This window comes from Falco naumanni, chromosome 4 (assembly GCF_017639655.2).
Source record: "Falco naumanni isolate bFalNau1 chromosome 4, bFalNau1.pat, whole genome shotgun sequence".
Taxonomy (NCBI): Eukaryota; Metazoa; Chordata; class Aves; order Falconiformes; family Falconidae; genus Falco; species Falco naumanni.
The window spans coordinates 41,058,931-41,077,465 of record NC_054057.1 but is presented as its reverse complement, the minus strand read 5'-3'; the positions used below and the strand labels follow the sequence as shown (position 1 = coordinate 41,077,465).

At 38.8% G+C, this 18,535-nt stretch overlaps 1 protein-coding gene across 1 annotated transcript; it reads right to left on the bottom strand.

Annotated features, from left to right (window-relative positions):
- Window positions 1-1,117: 1,117 nt before the first annotated feature.
- ARL5B (ADP ribosylation factor like GTPase 5B) lies at window positions 1,118-17,526 on the bottom strand. The gene is made up of 6 exons (XM_040592195.1): window positions 17,299-17,526; window positions 9,331-9,391; window positions 7,920-8,067; window positions 5,177-5,260; window positions 3,332-3,483; window positions 1,118-3,100 (listed from the first exon to the last, which is right to left on the bottom strand). Exons 1-6 carry the CDS (start codon window positions 17,342-17,344, stop codon window positions 3,052-3,054), a joined length of 540 nt encoding a protein of 179 aa, XP_040448129.1. The 5' UTR covers window positions 17,345-17,526; the 3' UTR covers window positions 1,118-3,051.
- Between the last annotated feature and the right edge of the window lie 1,009 nt (window positions 17,527-18,535).

The following is an 18,535-nucleotide window of genomic DNA, read 5'->3' as shown; positions in this document are numbered from 1 at the left end:
AATTACCGGATCTACTTAGTAAAACCAGTTAGCTTAGAGACAAACACATCAAGGAAAGGGGAAGGGAAAGTCTTAGTGTAAAACTTAGTTCCATTTCAAAAAAACTAAGAAAATCCAGTTAAGCAAAAGAGCTTAAGTCTGCAAAGGCTACTTTCAAAAAGCTGATCCTGCCAACCTCATCCAAGCATGACAAAAATTGTTCAAAGGTCCATGCTTACAGAGGCTGCCTAAACAAATCAGAACTACTTCTCTCTTAATATGATGGATTATTTTAACACAATGGGTCTGATTTTATAAATTAGACTATAACATGCAGATCAATTACTTTATTACAGTATTCTGTTTTTCTGATATTTTACTCAAGAAGGTTTTTAAATGCTTCCTTATCCTTCTAATTTTCTAATTTCCTCTGAGAAGCTGATTAAGTGTTCTTTGTGAACAGTATACTATATGCAGAATATTTTTGAAGTGAAAACTCTCTGCAATATATTTACTACATACAGATTAACAAAAATAATACCGTGTTTAGCAGCACAAACACACATGCAGTGCTCCAAAGCACATAATTGTAAATAATATTTTTATCAAACCACTTTTAGTATAACAGGCTCTGAAAGTGATTAAAATTAACCCCCTAAAATTCAACACCAAGCCTTTTTCAAAAAACAAGCCACAGCATCACAGATATTACAAATTGAAAACTTGTAGAAAATGTAGTAAGGTGAACAAAATCATAGCTAATGTCAAGAATGTTTCCTTCTATAAAGATACTCAAAGTTCTTAAGTATTGGGGAATTAAGAGAAAGCTTTAATTACTATGATATTCCAAGGTCTACAATGTGACCATTTCTTCTTATTCAAAGTTAGATGTATTACTTCAGGTGAGACCGGTTTTAGTAATCAAACTCTATATTTATGAATGGTTTTGCCTGGAAAGTGTTAGCTATGAAATCATGCCTTTTTTTTTTTTTTTTTTTTTTTTTTTAAATGAAATGGGCTATACATTCACATAGTGCTTTTTATAAATATTCAGGATTACATTCTGAACTACATAAAAATAAAACTGAAAATAAATATAATTTCCAAACTGAAATTATTAAGACACCAAACAAGAAACCTCATTCACATATCATTTTATTTTTTCATTTCATTTCATAATTTGCTTCCTTAATAATAAAACAAATCTTATTTTCACACATTAGAACAGTTTTTAGCATAAACATCAGAGCAAGAGGCTTTAGTATCAGATTTTAACCTTGCATTTCTCGTTTTTCTTTAAGCACTACTTTTCACTGATTTAAATTATCTTCTGAGCATTTTGACTTGACACTCAACACAGGCTTTCTCCTAAACATGACTTTTGCTAACGAGCATTAATATACAACTTCATTCAACCAATCACTGTGTCCACATACATTCAAAGCCTTCTTTTTAACACTTATGACAACATATTTGCTGATACTTTTAAAATTTCATTAATCTTTGTTTCAAATAAAAATGGAAGCAAACTGAAATTTACGAAACAAAATTTTATTAAAGAAAACTCGAGTGTGCTTGAATTATCAAAATAAGATCTAACAGAAACAGTTTGTCATTAAAGGTCTACAGTCAATTAGCAAAATTGTTCTAGTAACCAGACTCCACATAGTTTTCAGGCATGCAAAAGCAGAGAACGGTGCTTTTGGAAAGCCTGCCTAACATTTATGTAGGTTAGATACCTGACTGCTGCTGGGATTCCATTAGGAATTGAGTGTCTGCTACTGTTTGCTTGGGTTTTTTTTTCCTCAGATGGTTTCTGCCACCTAATGTTCTCCATTAACTTCATCCAGAACTTAGATTCTCTTTACTGATCTAACTTCATCCCCTTCAAATTGAATTAGGAGTTACTACGTCCAATCTTTCACCACCTGTTTTTCAAATGGAAGCCCTCTACTTTTTCAACTTTCAGTTCCCAAATTTAATCTGAATGAATATAATTCAAGCACTATAAAGAGTTCTCTGCTCCTGCAAAGATGACTAAAACCAAAAATCAAGGCAAAATATTTTCTCTGGAACAGAATCTGAAAACATGTTTGATAGTAGGTAAATAAATGTCAAGATTAGCTTCACTCTGAAGTCCACAGATGGAGCACCATGACTCTGTTCTGTTTATAAATCTGGCTTCCCTTTTGATTTTGCATTCATTTAGAAAACAGCACTCTCACTAAAATTTGAGGAAGGCTCATGTATACAGTATTTAAAATTTTAACAGATTACAGCAAGTCTACATGTAACACTGCCATGATTCCAAATTTAATTATCAAGAATTTATTTTATTTTTAAAAAGGTATTCAAGTTTTAAATGACTAAACCAGCACTTCATAAGAAAAGTTTTTATCCACTGTACAGAGATGTATTTTCAAGTAAAAGAATCATATCCTAGAACTACTTACCAAATAAACTGAGAATGAAATAGATTTCTTTTAAGGCAGAAGTTCAATTATATACCAGGTTAAAATCCACCACAATATTAATTATAACTAACTCGTTTGACATGTAAAAATTTGCATTCATAACTATTAACTCCCGTGCTAGCTAGAACTCTACTGATGTTCCAGGAAGCTCAGCTGGAGATATAGTTATCCTCAGAGGCTAAAGCTATGCCAGAGTAAAGTCAACCTACTCACTACTTTTTCATTATTAAACAAACTGCGCTCATTTATGTTAATAAGTTATATAAACTATTTAGAAAGAGGAAGTATGAAATATTGACAATGACAAAACAGATTTTAAAAAGCTATCATTGAAAAAGTTAGAATACATACATATTCAGAGGAATTTCAATGCTTAAAACCAGATTCACAATGTTCATCCAGTTGCAGATTAGCGTACTAAAAAAAGTTAAGAAAATACTTTGTGTTTCAGTTCAACTGCACTTGATTCAAGTACAGCTTGGGAGTTGGCTGATATAAATTAAATATGGTCACTGCCTCAGCAGCCAGAAGTAGAGAAAAATGTACATGTTCACAGGATAAATAGAAGTCTCTTCTTTTGGCGAGGGGCAGGAGGGAGCTATCTCACTCCAATACGGGAGGTCATCCACTCCAAGCCTTGGCATAATCTGGAAGACAAAGAGATGTTATATCGGTACTAGTTCTAGTCCAACATCATTACAGAATTTGCAAATTTGGAGTTTAAGCGATGAAAAAAATCCACAAAGTTCAATAAAGAAAAGGAAAATACAAAATGACCCTCTGCAAAGATTAGAAATAAGTTCTTTCAGGAAATTCACATTGGTGTTAATAGTATTCTAATTTACCACACATTACTATACTAAGCAGTAAGCATTTACCCTTCTCCTGTCAAAGCACAACAGGACTGAATGTGCCATGGGTGATCCTTTATGGAGCTGAGGGTGAGGTATGTAGATATTTCAGCAGCTGTCATGCAACCTTTCATGTCCTGCTTGTTCGCAAAGATGAGAACTGCAGCCTTCCGCAAATCCTAGAAGTAATTTAGAGTATTCATAAGAGTTATTATAAAGAACTAAAGGGTTATTGCATTAACTGAATTTCTTAAAAGAACTGTAGTCAAGCTAATCTACAATTATACAGCAGCATGGAGTTTTAACACATTAAAAATTAATTACATTAAGAATGAAGAAACCAATTTATTCAGAAGCATTCTCTACAACGGAGAATGAAATTCTAACATACTATATGACTAATCTTTTGGTATTGACCACATGTTCACATGTTAACTAAAGAAGGTCTTGTTAAAATGTATTTCATAAAGCTCCAAACCATCCATCCAGCAGAATTATTACTGGATAAACATTCCAAAATCTACATTAGATATTATTCAAATGGAAAAGCCTACTAGATATCATTCCCTTGAAAATACTTTTGACTTCATTAAACAAGTTCTGTAGTGATTAAAGCGGTAGTTCAAGAAAGCTACCTAAATTCTTGTAAGTCTTATCTTGTTCCAAAAAAGGAGCTCTAATAACGCTGCAGCAGCTTTAGTAAAAACAGAAACTAATAAAATGTTGTTTTGTTTCTGTATGGAAATTAGGATACCACACAGCAATGAGATAAGAACTGGGATGTATGGTTTTAGGAGTGCAGAAGGGTAAACAAATGCAATATCCAGGAAGCTGACAGTTGTAATTAAAAGTGTTCAACACATTTCAATGTATATTGAATTCTGAGACTATTTCTCCATCAAGAAAAGAAAAAAAAAAACAAAACAAAACACCTTTCTGGTTCAATGTTGAAAATGCACTCCTACATGTAATCTAGTCTAGGCCTACCAACGGTTTTCAAGGGACAGCGTATTAAAATCTTTATAACACTGAAAGCTAATAAACTACATGGGAAAACTTCACTATAAAAAGTCATCTTCCCACCTTTTTGGTAGTGTATTTGCTTCTTACTAACAGACCCAAACTATATTAATATTAAACTTTAAAGTGAAAACTCACTTATTTGAAACAATGCAAATCTCTCAGCGAAATGAACTTCAGTTACTTGCATTATACTAAATCCTCTTCCTTCAAAAATGAAGATCCTTAGATTTAAAACAACCCTAACTTAGCTTGAGTGTGATCACAGAAGGTTTTAATGGGCTTTAGCTAATCCAATATAGATGTTAATTTAGGATGTTTGAGGGAGTTGACCCAGTGTTGAAGAGTCGTCAATACATATAATAATAAAACTACAAAAAAAATAATTCAGAAGGGAACTGAACTGAAACTGATTTATCCACAGTATTATATATGTGCCTTAATTTTAAGGAACAGGACTAAAACAAACAAAAAAGAGAAATGGAATTGCCTACTTTCTAAAATAATGTAAAAAAAAGTTTCTTGACATTTTCAACATTTAACAGAAAGAGAGAGAGTGTGGTGGTGAATCTAGTTACATTAATATGAAGCTTAAGATTCTTTTACAAGTTCAACATTTGTAAAGAGTGATTTGATTACAATCAAGCAAGTCCTATTTCAAGAGTGCTTCATAGTAATTTTCCTATTTATTTATGATTTACGTGGTTTTAAAATGTGACCAACATACACATACATTTAGGCTCAGAGATTTTTTTTGTGACAGTGTAATTTTTGTTAACATACGAAGCATGTAATTTTATTTGACTGTTACAACAAAAAAAAAAAATCTACTATCCCAACTCCCCACTGTACCTCATGAGCCAGCATTCTATAAAGTTCTTCTTTTGTAATAGAAAGTCGCTCTCTATCAATGCTGTCAACAACAAGAATGATGAACTAGGGGAAAACACAATAGTCCAGTATGTAAGTACAAAGTATAAATTTCAAAAAGCACGTTTTCAAGAGACCACTACCACAAGTCTTCCTATATAAGACAGACATAAGACTTTCGGATCACACCAGAAAATAGAACAAGAGGTTTAAAATCAGTTTTTGGCTAGAGCCCTGGGATTCATACATGAAGATTATAGTTTCAAAATAAATAAAAAAATAAATAAAAGAAAATAAAAAGATTGTGCTTGTAAATTTCAGCACTGCTACTAAGATCTGCTTTCATATACTATGGTTAAATCTCTTTGGTGGATCTTCAGGCCCTACATCATACACAAAACAGCGATGTAGGCACCAAAAGCACCTACAGGTAGTGGATTACATTTAAAATGTGGATGACAAAATTGATATACGGTTATCAAAGAAAACAGCTATTACTGTCCACTACTTGCCTACTCAGAAAACTATAGGGTGGGGTTTTTTTTCCAGGAAACTGAAATCGAAGCTCCCTCTCTTGAAAGAAGCATTTTCAGTAATTCATCATCATCTTACAAGGCTTAAGAAATATTACCTCAGAGTAGTACATAGACCTCAATAAGTATCTATCTATAGGGCTTAGCACTAGGTTGTTGCACAACACCTCCTTAAAATTTGCAAAGGACCCGTGCAACTGGCCTCTCGCTCATGACTTTGCACCCTTCCAACTAGGCACCTGGAGATGGCTGCAGCAGTGATTTTATCCTTACCATTCCTGCGAAGCACATTATTCTCATAGCCACCCATGCATTTGTGAATCCTGAGACACTGCTCGGTCTGGTATGTCAGGTGTCCCATGGGAAGCCATTGCCACTGGTATGAATGTTAACTCTTCTACCCCACTCTTTCTGCCCCTGGTTTTGCACCTTCTATTTTATAGCTCTACACCAGAGAAAAAAGAGACCTGGCATTCCGCAGTAGGCATTACTCTAGTAAATGCTCATAAGCATTACACAATAGTATGCGTACACAAACTGTAACCACTAATCACTGCTCTGCCCACAGTGTGCTCCAAGCAGCGCTAACAGCATCATAGGTGGGAACAACGAGTAGGGAGATCAAGCACGTTCTGATAAAAACTATACAGATACTGGGGTGGGGTGGGGTGGTAGTGGCAGCAGTGAATTACAGGGAACACATGCTACACTGGAGAGGAAACCAAGGAGGTGACATTCATCTGAGAGACACCATCACTTCTCTGCCCAGATGGGAATCCTTCTCTCTTTAACTCCTTGTTGCCACCACCACCCCCCGCCCCCACCGATAACTTAACCAACGTAACTCCCCCCCCCCCCCTTTCCTCTCCCCCCAAATCTTGTGTCTGTAAGCTTGTCTCAACATCCTTTCGGTGAGAACACAATCCTACTCTTAAAACAGAACTGCAGAATTAGGCATTTAAGTTGAAACTAATTGGGACAGGTATGCACTGAAAAGCTTATTTGTGGGGTTTTTACATTACTCCAAAGATTTTGTTTAGATTGCTTCAATTTACAGATACGGAAAGAGAGAAAAGAGAGATAGCAACAAAAATGGAGGATTATAAATCACTACTATAATTTTCCAACATATGCTCCAAATCACTTTGCCTTATAAAATTAATGAGATTCATTACCCACTGAAAATGACCACACGGTATGAAAAACGGTATGAAATACCAAGTCAATTTAATGCTGCTGTGACTTTGAGATGTCTAGCAGATGAGGAAGAACAGTACCTATCAGGGAAGCTAGGATTAGCATACTAAACAGACCCCTTTTCTTCCTCAAATATTTCTAGCAGACAAAGCTTCTAAGTAAAGAGAAAGTTCTTCTTTCCAAGTGCTACAAAGCGCTGGATTTCAAACACTTACTAGCCAGAATATGATTAAAAACAACCAAAAGGATCAAAAAAAAAAGAACTAATAAATCCATCGCCCCAAATTCCAAAATCAAAGACTCTCAATGGACAAATGTCAAGAATGTATTGTTATTGTACCAGATAATGCTGGCAGAAGTCTCTTCACCCTCATGTGCATTTGTCTTAGATGTAGCTATACTTTTCTAGGTAAAATAAAAAATAAGTTTAGAATACCAGAGATGAAGGTTGATATGTCATCACCAGACTTTCAGTAGATAAAAAGTTTCTGAACATCCGGGGTGGATCACTATAATCTGCCCTCCTTCAAAGGGCAGCACAGGACAGAAAACCTAACTTTACAGGAGGATGGAATCCTCATATAGTAAGTAATATTTACAAGAGATCTCTGCTTTTAGTAGAAATGGTAAGAAATTAAATAGAAAATTTTTTACATCAATGTAATCTGATTTGGATTACAGAGGCTACAGAGATCTTCTTGATCCGTAATGTGTTTTGGTATCATTTGATTGTCTAGGAGAAAAGTCTACCTTCACAGTTTATACCACAGATCAAACAACATTACTGTAAAGAATACAGGAAAAATACTTCAAATATTACCAGAAAATTGGCTGCATACCAGAGACATCATACACTTTTTGGGTTTATTCTTTCTCAAAAAGACTGAACAATAGTACAGCTGCAATCTTTATATAAATCTACGAATATTCCTAATAAATAAATATAAGTACAAAAAAAATTAGTGAATTTGAGATTTCAAAGCAGCTTCTCATACCTCTGTGTTTGAGTAATAGGTATTCCATGATGACCGTAATGATTCTTGTCCTCCAATATCCCACATTAAGAAATGAGTGTTTTTCACCACTATTTCCTCTACATTGCTTCCTATGGTTGGAGAAGTATGAACCACTTCATTCATTAAGCTAAAGGAAACAATACCATACCATAAAGACCAGCCAGTAAAATCCACAAGGCCTGTCACAGCTCAATTACAACAAATCTATTGTAGAAAAGTTAAGTATGTGTAACTCTGATAAAAAAAAGATTAAAAACATAGGCATATTTCAAAAGCCATACATTTGAATTTTTATAGAAATAAAGCAAATATTGAAGAACAATTGTTTAGTAAAAAGATTAGTTCAACCTGAACTTGGACTAAAAACCGTGGTTGAAAAGTTCTAGTGTGCTTTTGTAGCAAAGACTGTAGACACGGTTAAAGACACCAGCAGCAACAAATAAGCACATAAAAGGTTTACAACAAATGGATAAGCACCTGCACTGCAAGAGGTTTCCCTTTTTAAAGGACACACTTTATCAGATACTTAAAATGCACTTGTTCCAAAGCAGAAGCTGCTATTCTAAGGATCCCAAATAAGGGGAACGCTAAACTGCAAAATATAAATCAGAATATAATCTTATCAGAACACTCAACTTAGTAACTCAATATTAAAAACAAGTTCCAAAGGACTGTTTGTTTACATAGCTGAAAATTTCTCAGTTCTACCTTAAACTTTGTCTAAACTACCTAGAAAAATGTTATTTTGGAAAACATCCATCCTCTGCTGCCTTTGTACCCAAATACATTTGCAGTAATTTGGCTATATCCTCTTACTTTTCCACAATTACAATAGCAATTATGTTCCTGCCAATATTGTGAATTTATCATAGATATTCTTGTAATGCCAGCAAGATTTGGGTGCAACTCTGCTATTTAAAATGCTTAAGGTAGGACCTAGACAAGATAAAATACTATTTTGAGGAATCCTCCATCACAGATTTTTGACACTGGTATTAGGAAACATTTGGAAACATTTATGGATTTTTGCAGAGTGGCGACAGTTTCCATTAATTTAAAAATCACTTTCTTCTCTGCATTTCTTGGTGACAGGATTATGTCTATGCTTACAAATAAAGATAGGCTTTGATAGCAACAGAACTTGCAGTTCACTTTGTCCTTGTGTGTACAATTTTGTTATTCAATTTACAGTTCAGTTTTAAAACATTGCAGTTCCTTCACTTGTCCTTTAAATATTTACTCTGTTTAGAACACCAGATATACCATTAATGTAGAAACTGTGATCTAGAACCCTAGAGTATCCGCCAGGTTGCAAAGCTGAATTTTCAATGATTAAACAGTGACAAATATTAAAATGTAAACAAAACCCCAAAATAGTTCATATACTTACAATTGGTAAAGAATAGTAGTCTTTCCAGCATTATCAAGTCCCACTATGATTACTTTGTGCTCTGCATGTACACAAAAAAACAAGAATAAACCAGGGGAAACAGAATAAATCAGTGGAAACAGCAATAATTATAATTCTGTTTAATCACTTTTCTTTACTGAAGAAAGCAACTGCTTGTTTGTCTTCTTTCAGTAGCTTACACAGAATACTGGTGACTTCAGGACAGGAAAAAACCAAGAAAATCCACAAAGCCTCATCTTCTCTTGAGACTACAGTCTCAGGAGAAGTCAGTACTGGAAGTCTGCATAAAGGAATGGTTACTAATATGACTACTTTTTTAAAAAAAATATAGTTTTAGAAAGAAAACTACAATGAACAAATATAGTAGTGTATCATCTTAAGAACTTCACCAAACACCTAAAGACTGCACAAAATATTAGCCTAACACTCAAAGCTCAGTAATAACCACTTACGGGACCACCGTCTTACTCGCACAGTAAGAACTAAGAGGAAAGCTGTATTTTGAACAGATCACGAATTCCAACACTGCAGTTTCTGAACTGAAAAGTCACAGAATGGTCGAGGATGGAAGACAGCTATGGAGGTCACCTGGTCCAACCCCCTTGCTCAACCAGGGCCACCTAGAGCCAGTTGCCTAGGTCCGTGTCCAGATGGGTTTTGAGTATCTGCAAGGATGGAGATCCTATCCAACCTCCCTGGGCAGCCTGTGCCAGTGCTCAGTCACCCTCACAGTGAAAAGGTGTTTCCTGATGTTCAGAGGGAAGCTCCTGTGCTTCCAGTTTGTGTCCACTGCCTCTGATCCTGTCACTGGGCACAATTGAAACAAGCCTGGCTCTGTTGTCTTTGCACCCTTGCTTCAGGTATTCACATATATATTAACAAGATCCCCACTTCAAGCCTTTTCCTCTCAAGGCTAAACAGTTCCAGCTCTCTCAGCCTTTTCTTGTATGTGGGATGCTCCTGTCCATCATCTTTGCGGCCCGTCACTGGACTCTCTCCAGTACGCCATGTCCCTCTTGTACTGAGGAGCCTGGAACTGGACACACCACTCCAGGTGAGGCCTCACCAGTGCTGAATAGAAGGGAAAGATCACTTCCCTTGACCTGCTGGAAAGCCCATCTTATAGAAAACTGACCTTCACGCTGCTGCAATGTTATTTTTTTCCAGGAACAGGGGAAACAAAAGCAAAACCAAACAGAAACAAGAACACCCCCACCCCCACCCTGAACTTAGATGGTTATCTATAGTTAATGCTTATACTTTCAGATACAGCAGCACAGCCAATTAGAATGATGGTTCTTTTGATATATATGTGAAGTTTGAAGATACCAATCCACTTACTGACAAAAAAGCAAATCACTTGAGAGCAGAGAATTTACAAATGGATACTAGAAGTAAAACTTGCATAAAAAGTCTGTGAACAGACTAACTTTTGAAAGGGTAATATTTAATATTCTAGGGCACTTATTCCAAAGCAAAACATGGTTCACAGCTTAAAGATTTCCTTTCAAATGCCATATTTGATCTACAAGACTTCCAACAAATTACTAAAAGCTCAGAAGATCTATTATAAATATTAAATTGGTGGGTTTTTTTTTTCCCATAAGTGGGTGGTCGAAGGAAAAATAAAAGTATTTTTGTTTTGGGTTTGGAGTTTTTGAAACCCATTTACATATAATAACCTAGGTCTTTTCATTCTGAAAGTGATTTTAATAAAATGTCTCTTGCTTGGGACTTTCAGTAGTTTTGTTATGTGATACGGCCCTAACAAATGTTGAAATGTATTTCATTGTATAAGTTCCCCTACTAATGCATCCTGCCAACACATTCCAAGGAAAGAACATTTTCTGGCCTTAAATCCACTGTATCTTTAACCCCATAAACAGCACCACCAGTAATTAATAACCTTTCCCAATACATAAATGGTATGAAACCCTCTCTGCTTTCAACTCTAATAAACCATGCCACATCGCTAGACTGTCAATCTCTTCTTCAAATCCAGTTAGATTTACAAGGATTTCAAAGTTCAAACATAGCAATACCCTTCTGCTGTTTTCAAAACAGCTACATTGTCAACTACTGCCTAAGAAGATTACTTTACTTTTGCAACATTCTGTTTGAGTTATTTTCAAGGAGGAAAAGAAAAGGAGTCCCAGCCAGGCATTACACTGCTTTTTCCCACCTTCAAATCAGAATACAATGTTTTACTTAGGAACAAAAAAGCAAAGTATTGGATGAAACAATATCACACTACTTGCAACGAAAAAAAAATCTCCATTGCGATGACTGTTTTTGAAAGCCATTGAAGCATGAATGGTTCAGCTCTAGCTGAGGAACAAAAGGTACAGCTAATCTGCGTTACTCCATAGTCAAATGGTATTCTATACAGTAACTGAATAAGCACAAACAAGAAACAACCACACAAGTGTTAATTAATGTTGATTTGGGGATGAAAATAAGATTAAAGCATCGGTTTCCACCTTTTAGTAGTGGCAGTTGCTTTTAGAACTGCCATTACATTTATGCCATACATTAACTACATTACATTTAGAACATTCCATTACATCTATGGTAATGGAAAATTCTTCAGAATTTCTATCTGGTTAATTACAGAATTTTTACTTAAAAACTGCCAAACTAAGACAGAACAAAATTTTAGCAAGTCAAGGATTTGTTTAAAAGAGCAATGAGTAGAAGATAGATACTACAATTAAACGAAAGGACAATTATGGATTAAACCATAGGCAGTGATTTATGCTCATATTTATGTTCTGTACTTACAGATTAAGTCAAATTTCTCCCTTTCACTGGCTGGTACTCAAACTCAGGTTGGGTTCTAGTCATGAATATCTCCCCAATCCACCATGTTCTTGGCACAGAAAGGAGAAAATTCATAACAGAGTTGCCAGAGCAGAAGAGCAGCATCTTTATAAATCAGGTAGAAAGAGCAGAAAAAAATAGGTAGAAGAAGTAGGTATATGCAGGGAAAAAAACCCACAGTATTAGGCTACTGTTTAAAAGAATCCAAAGAATTCTGTTATATCAACCATCCCTGGCAGACTATTAAAACACATATATATATATAGTATTGTTAAAAAAAATATCTCTGGCAGTCTAGTATTATAAAATGATAGGACAGTGAAGATTATCATCTTGCATATGTTAGAAGGAAGATGTAATACGCTCCTTTCTTCATTTACTCGTCTATATTTCTCTGTGGTAAAAGGACTTAAAAGTGAAGATTAAATTCTCACAACTTTGCCCTTTGGTCTTTCCAATTTGCAAAAACTAAAACTAAAAAAAATAATCTAAATACTTTAATGATGAGCAAGGCTCTTCCAACATATTTGAAAGAAGAAATGAATACTGGACAGGTTACCAATATTTTTTAGGGCATGAAATACAAAACCCACATCTAGTCCCAAAGAACAATAATCTTGAGGACTTCAAGGCTGAAGACAGAATGCAAATAGAAATTTGCTTAAGAGGAGGCAGGAGGAATAGCATTTTACTAAGCTTCAAAGATACTTCAATACAAGGATTCATGCTGCACACTAAAAGCTACCTTAGAGTCTTCTTTCAAACACAACAGAATGCTTAAACACAGCTGTATTTCCAGACTTGATTACAAAAAAGTAGTGAAACTGACAATAGTGTTCAGTAGTTGCTGGAACCAAAATCCATGGGTTTTCCAGATAATGATCTGCTAACTTGACTGTCTGTACAATCTGGGAATTGTCAGCAAACCTAAGTGAAGTAAACAGTGGAGTTACAGAAGTTCAGCCACCTTGACTTAGAGCTTATCATTATTTGTCTTACAGCAGTTTTTTAAGCACATATAGTATTTATTCAGAGCAACGCGGAAGGTTTTGAACAACTACCATTCAAAAAAATTAAAAAACAGATTTGTGAACTTCTTGCAGAACTCTATCTACCACACACATACCTACAGGAATAAGGTATTGACAACTGTCAGAGTTGCCTTTATCAGGGTTGCTGACATTCACTTCTGTTTTTTCCTTATAGTTTCATTAAGAGCAATCATTATAGTATTGATAGAATGGTAAGTCAAGCAAGTTTTATTCAGCTACGCTTTAACACAGGCAGTAAGTTAGTTGCTCCACCATTTATTTATATTACTACATGTTGCTCAGAATGCGCCATCCGAGTACTGAATCACAGCATAAGCACATTATTTTTGAAGTCTGACATACTATTACAAGTTATTTTCAAAGTAAGTTCAGTCTCAACTTATGACACTTTATAACAATGTTTAATGGCTGCAAGGCAAAATATTTTAAATGGAAACAATGCTTGGGCAATGTTTTTTGTCAATTTCATTAATTAGGAAAAATAATGAGGAAGCCATCAGTAAGACACCCAGAAAAAAAGTCTATTTTTAAGTCAATTGTTTCTCTTGTAAGTACCTCTATTTCAGTTCACACCATTCAATTACTAATTGATTAAGAGACAATACGTATTGAGAGCTGAAAGACAGAGAAGTGCTTGCTGTCCTCCCTCCTCCAGGCTTTAACCTCTCTTCTCATCTCCATGACTTCAGTAAACAGGAAGATTAAGACCCTGAAACAGCTTTGACCATTACCACCATCAGCCACTGTTTTAAAGACTACTGCCAAGCTCAAACTGGAAATTAATCCTTCCGAACACATCCACAGAGCTAAACAGATATTCCATGACAGACAGTGCTCAGGGCAGAGACTGCTAGCCTTCTCCTCTTTCATTAGTCACTGACTCACAGATCAGCACAGGCATCACCCCGTTTCCTTAAACTGCTCTGCGATGCAGCTTTTCTTGTTCAACAATCCCACATGCCAGATTTGGAGAGTAGATGGTGCACTGCAATGGAAAAGCAAGTGCATTCTACCAGGAGAGCAGGAAAAGGAGCTAAAGGCTTTCCCCCCCTAGAAGTTCCCATCAGATGTCAAAGCCACACAACACTATTTCAACCATTGCGCTTTCCACCATCACCACTCTGGGTCTGCCAGACTGGGCTAACCATAATCAATATGGGCTGAACAAACTGGAATAATTTTTGCTGCATGTACAGTGAGTTGAAATAGGACAGAGAGATTCAAATCCCTGGCAGGAAAACACAGATCGTAGGGCTAAACCAGCTGAACACAAATATTAAGAAAAGCTGCTGGAAGAGGTCAGTAGGTAACATTAGTCAACAGACGCTTATCAGTAAATGTCTTTAGAAACAGATTAGGTCAAGTCTCTTGACCTTCCTTACAGTACCTCATCTTTACCATTGGAAAGGATGGTAAGAAAATCAAATTGCGAGAGTAGTAAAGATGATATGTAAATTAATAAAATTACACTCAATGTTAGTAGGATCTCAGGTACCTTCATTACAAGGCTTTCCTGCCAGGCAGAAGTCACTCAATGAACTCAGATTTCTATACATTGCACATCTGCTCTAACTGCACTGAATCCTACAGCAAAAAAATGCATGGGTCTTATTTCAACATCTTAGTTATCATAAGATGTGCATTTTTCAGAAAGCTACCAACAGATCTTCTTCCTGTCTGTTAACAGTATTAGCTCAACAGTTGGTATTTCTTCCACGTTGTCCAAACATTATTGATCAAATACCTTGCAGATTTGGCATTTTCAGCTCAACTACTATTCACATTTATAAAAAGCAAAACTGCAGTGCATAATTAATACTTGACTGAAGTGCCAACAATTTCCTGTTCTGTATCTTCTAACACTTAGGCACACCTCCTCCCCCATGCTCTACTTGATGGAAGACAGATGGCACTTTCTAAATCTTTGTTTTGTTTAACCTTTCATTTTGCCAGTATCAAGCACTTCAGACTATCAGCACAACCCATACTAGCCATGATGAACTGATGCCATGCTCACACAGACTGGGGTCTATTTGCATCTTTGGAATATTCCCTCTGTATAGTCAAAGTCATTGTGTAAGCTACTGTGCTAGTCTGCTCAACAGTTTAATGGGACAGTCTACGAATTCTCCAAGAAATTGTCTAGATTTGATGTAACTCAAAGACCAGCTCAGTAATCACTATCCTTTATTATTACCAATAATATTATTTGAAGGAAAAAAGTTAAGCAGAGAATAATTTCCCACTAGATGGGGAAAAAAAATATGTTTGAAGAGAATTTTCTAGGGTGGAATTTCACTTTTGGCCATGAAAAGAAACTCACTTTGTTCTCTACAATCACCACAAGAAGAAGGGGCAAAAAAACCCTCAATAAACCACACCAAAGAGAACCCCAGCAACAAAACAAGATCAGAACACACCTCAGAAGCCTCTCCTTGGGACAAAAGCCAAATGGTAAGTATTTCATGGTATTGCCCTATCTATCTCAACTGTGATAATATTTTCTGTTAACATTTTAAACGTATAAATAACTTTCCTTTCAGAAATTAATATACAGTAACAACGTTTTTTCCACTAATGAAATGGAATCAACATAATCTAATGTTGTCATGTACTAGCAAAAAACCAAACCAAACTCAAAACCTCTTCCTTCCTTCCTGAAGATAAATACTGACATAATAAAGTACCATATAGACCAATACTAAAAGCTACCAGAAGTTATCTCCTGATCAGTTCTCTGCTTATAAATGCCTCTTCAGAGTTCTTCATGGAAGAAAAGGAGTTGCAGATTACAGTACTCTATGAAAACCAAGACAGTACTTAATAGTTTTCTGGAGAACAGGGGAAACTTTGAGTCTTACCACATGGGTTTTCCAGTTCAAATAAATAAGAATCTTCAAATAAACAACAGCAACAAATTCAGAAGACTGTTCGAAGACTTCAGGAATGATACGGTGGAACAGTGTATGTGGGGGAAAGATAAATAGTCTAGATCTTCCTCCCACACCCATTCCATGAAAAGACAGTTTTGATAGATGGATGTTAACATGTACACATACTGAGGCTTTGCTCTGGTATTTACAGAATTAGAACGGGTTATGTGCACTCACAGTGACAAGACTATTCAAGGGACACCAGGTGTACCTGCCTTCCAAAACTTGGGAAATTGTGTTAGTAACATGTTGAGCACTGCACGAAAAACCTTAACTACCCTTTAAGTAACTTTAAAGCAGGAATGAAGCATACATTTGGAAACCTGATGGGAGAACAATATCAGTTTGCCTGTTCCAAACTCAAAGCCTCAAGGAAAAACAACACAAACGATAAATTCCTTATTTTATTTTCTCACCAAAGAAGGCTAGGTAAACAAGGTTCATCAAAACAAATAAGGTAACAAATAAACCATAATTTTCTATTTTTATGATAACTGTCTGAGCTAGAGGTGGTGGCCGCCACAAGTTTTGAACTCAGGATTAAGGCATGAGCCATGGCTGCGGGGCTGGGTGCGCCAGGAGGGGAGCACGGAGAGCTGTCCCCACCTCACTCTGGGCTTCAGAAGTTATGTTCTTGGGGCAACAACGAAATGTAACTAGAATCTTTGCCTCAAAGGCCCCAACACAAGTTTGGTGGCTTCCTCCTTAATACTAAAGATAAAAATAGCACGACTTTCACAGCAGAGCCCGAGTTAAAAACGGAGGATCTGCAAAGACCTTCCTTCACCGTCCACCGAAGCTTCAGCCGCTACAAGGGTGGAAGATCCCGGCTGACAGGCAGCAGCGCCGACCGCGCCGCCAGCCGGGAAGCGCCACTCGGGGTCCGCCCGGGACGGCCGGGGTGCCCGGGGCGGCGGGGTCGCCTCCGCGGGGAGAAACAAAGCCGCCCCGGGCATGAGGCGCCGCGCAACCAGCGCCGGAGGCGCCGCACAAAGAAAAGCCCAAGTTTAGCCTGGGCGTGCCCTCCGGGCAACCCGGGCAGCAGAGCCGGCCGCCGCCCCCCGCCCGCGCCCCCTCAGCCCCGCTCGCCGCCGCGCCGCCCGCCCCCCCTCCCCGCAGCCAGCGCGGACCCCCGCGCCCACCTTGGCTACCGAAGAGACTCCACAGCTTGGCGAAGATCAGTCCCATGCCTGGCCTCGACTCCCCGCCGAGCCCGCAGCGCACCCAGGGCTCAGCCAGGCGGCGGTGCCGGCTCCGCGGGTCCCTTCGGGCAGACGCAGCCCGCAGCGGCCCCGGGGCAGCGGCAGGGCGGGGGGTGGGGGGACGGGCACACGGCACCGCCCCTCCCCCGGCCAACGGCCGCACGGCGCGAGGGGCGGTCCCAACGCCTACGCGCCTGTCGCGCCGCGTCACGCCGTGCGTCATCACGTAGGCTCGCGGCGGGGCGGTGCTGCGCGCGGGCGGTGGTGGGGCCGGGCCGGGCTTGTCCCCGGGGCTGGCCAAGAGACCAGGGGTCTGGGGTCTCGCACGGCCGGGGAGCGGGGAGCCGCCCCGCAAGGGAGGGGTGCGGCCCGGTACACTGCTCTCCCGGCCGGGGTGGAAGCGGCCCCGGCGCCGTGGCCGGCCTGCGCTGGCAGCGTTCTTTCCCCGTCACCGTGTCGTTCGGCCGGGCGGTGCCGTGGCTGGTCCACGGTCTTCGTTGACGGTTGGGAAGGGCTTGTCGGTTTTAATGCTCTCGGTTCTTTCCCGTATAGTAAAGCATTACAAACGCCTTTTCAGCGCTGTGCTAGAGGTTCTTGCATATCGACCCGTTGCGTGGGTGCCGCAGGTTTCTTACTCGGCAGCATCTTGGGGAGGGCCAGTGTAAGAGCACGAGCTCTGCTCCGCCTTAGTGAAGGAGCCTGCAGGCACTTACCGGCAGGAGGGCTAGGAATACAAAACCTGTCATTTTAATCCACCCAGCAGCATTTAAGCTTGGTCATGCGGGGAAGAAAAAAGCGCTGCACCAACGTTTTGTCAAATAAGTTTCTTTATATACTGGAGCTGTATCTCGCGGTCTGAGCTGCTGCAGCGCCGCAAACTCATTGCTGCCCCGTAACACAGGGACACGCCGACCCCACCACCGGCAACGGTGCGGGCAGCTGCTCCGGGACTCAAACCGCGAAACCCCGGAGAGGGAGGAGGGCGCTGCGGCAAAGCGGGCTCTGCCCGCGGGGGAAGCTCCTGCGGCGGCAGGGGTGCTAAGGGTGCTGCTTGCGCCGGCCGCGCTGGTGGCTCTCGGCTTGTGGGCCAGGCCCGCAGCCGCCCTTCCCGCGGCAGAGCGCTGCAGCACACCGCCGCTTGCCGGCTCCGCCGCGGCGTGCCTGGCTGCCATGGTAA

What these genes read in the sequence shown, in the direction of transcription:
- ARL5B (XM_040592195.1), bottom strand. Translation starts at nt 17,344, where the DNA reads ATGGGACTGATCTTCGCCAAGCTGTGGAGTCTCTTCGGTAGCCAAG. An exon ending in GAGTCTCTTCGGTAGCCAAG is followed by an intron (nt 9,392 to 17,298) that starts GTGGGCGCGGGG and finishes GTGTACATGCAG; the next exon opens with AGCACAAAGTAATCATAGTG. An exon ending in TGTGCTTTGACAGGAGAAGG is followed by an intron (nt 3,101 to 3,331) that starts GTAAATGCTTAC and finishes TTTGTCTTCCAG; the next exon opens with ATTATGCCAAGGCTTGGAGT.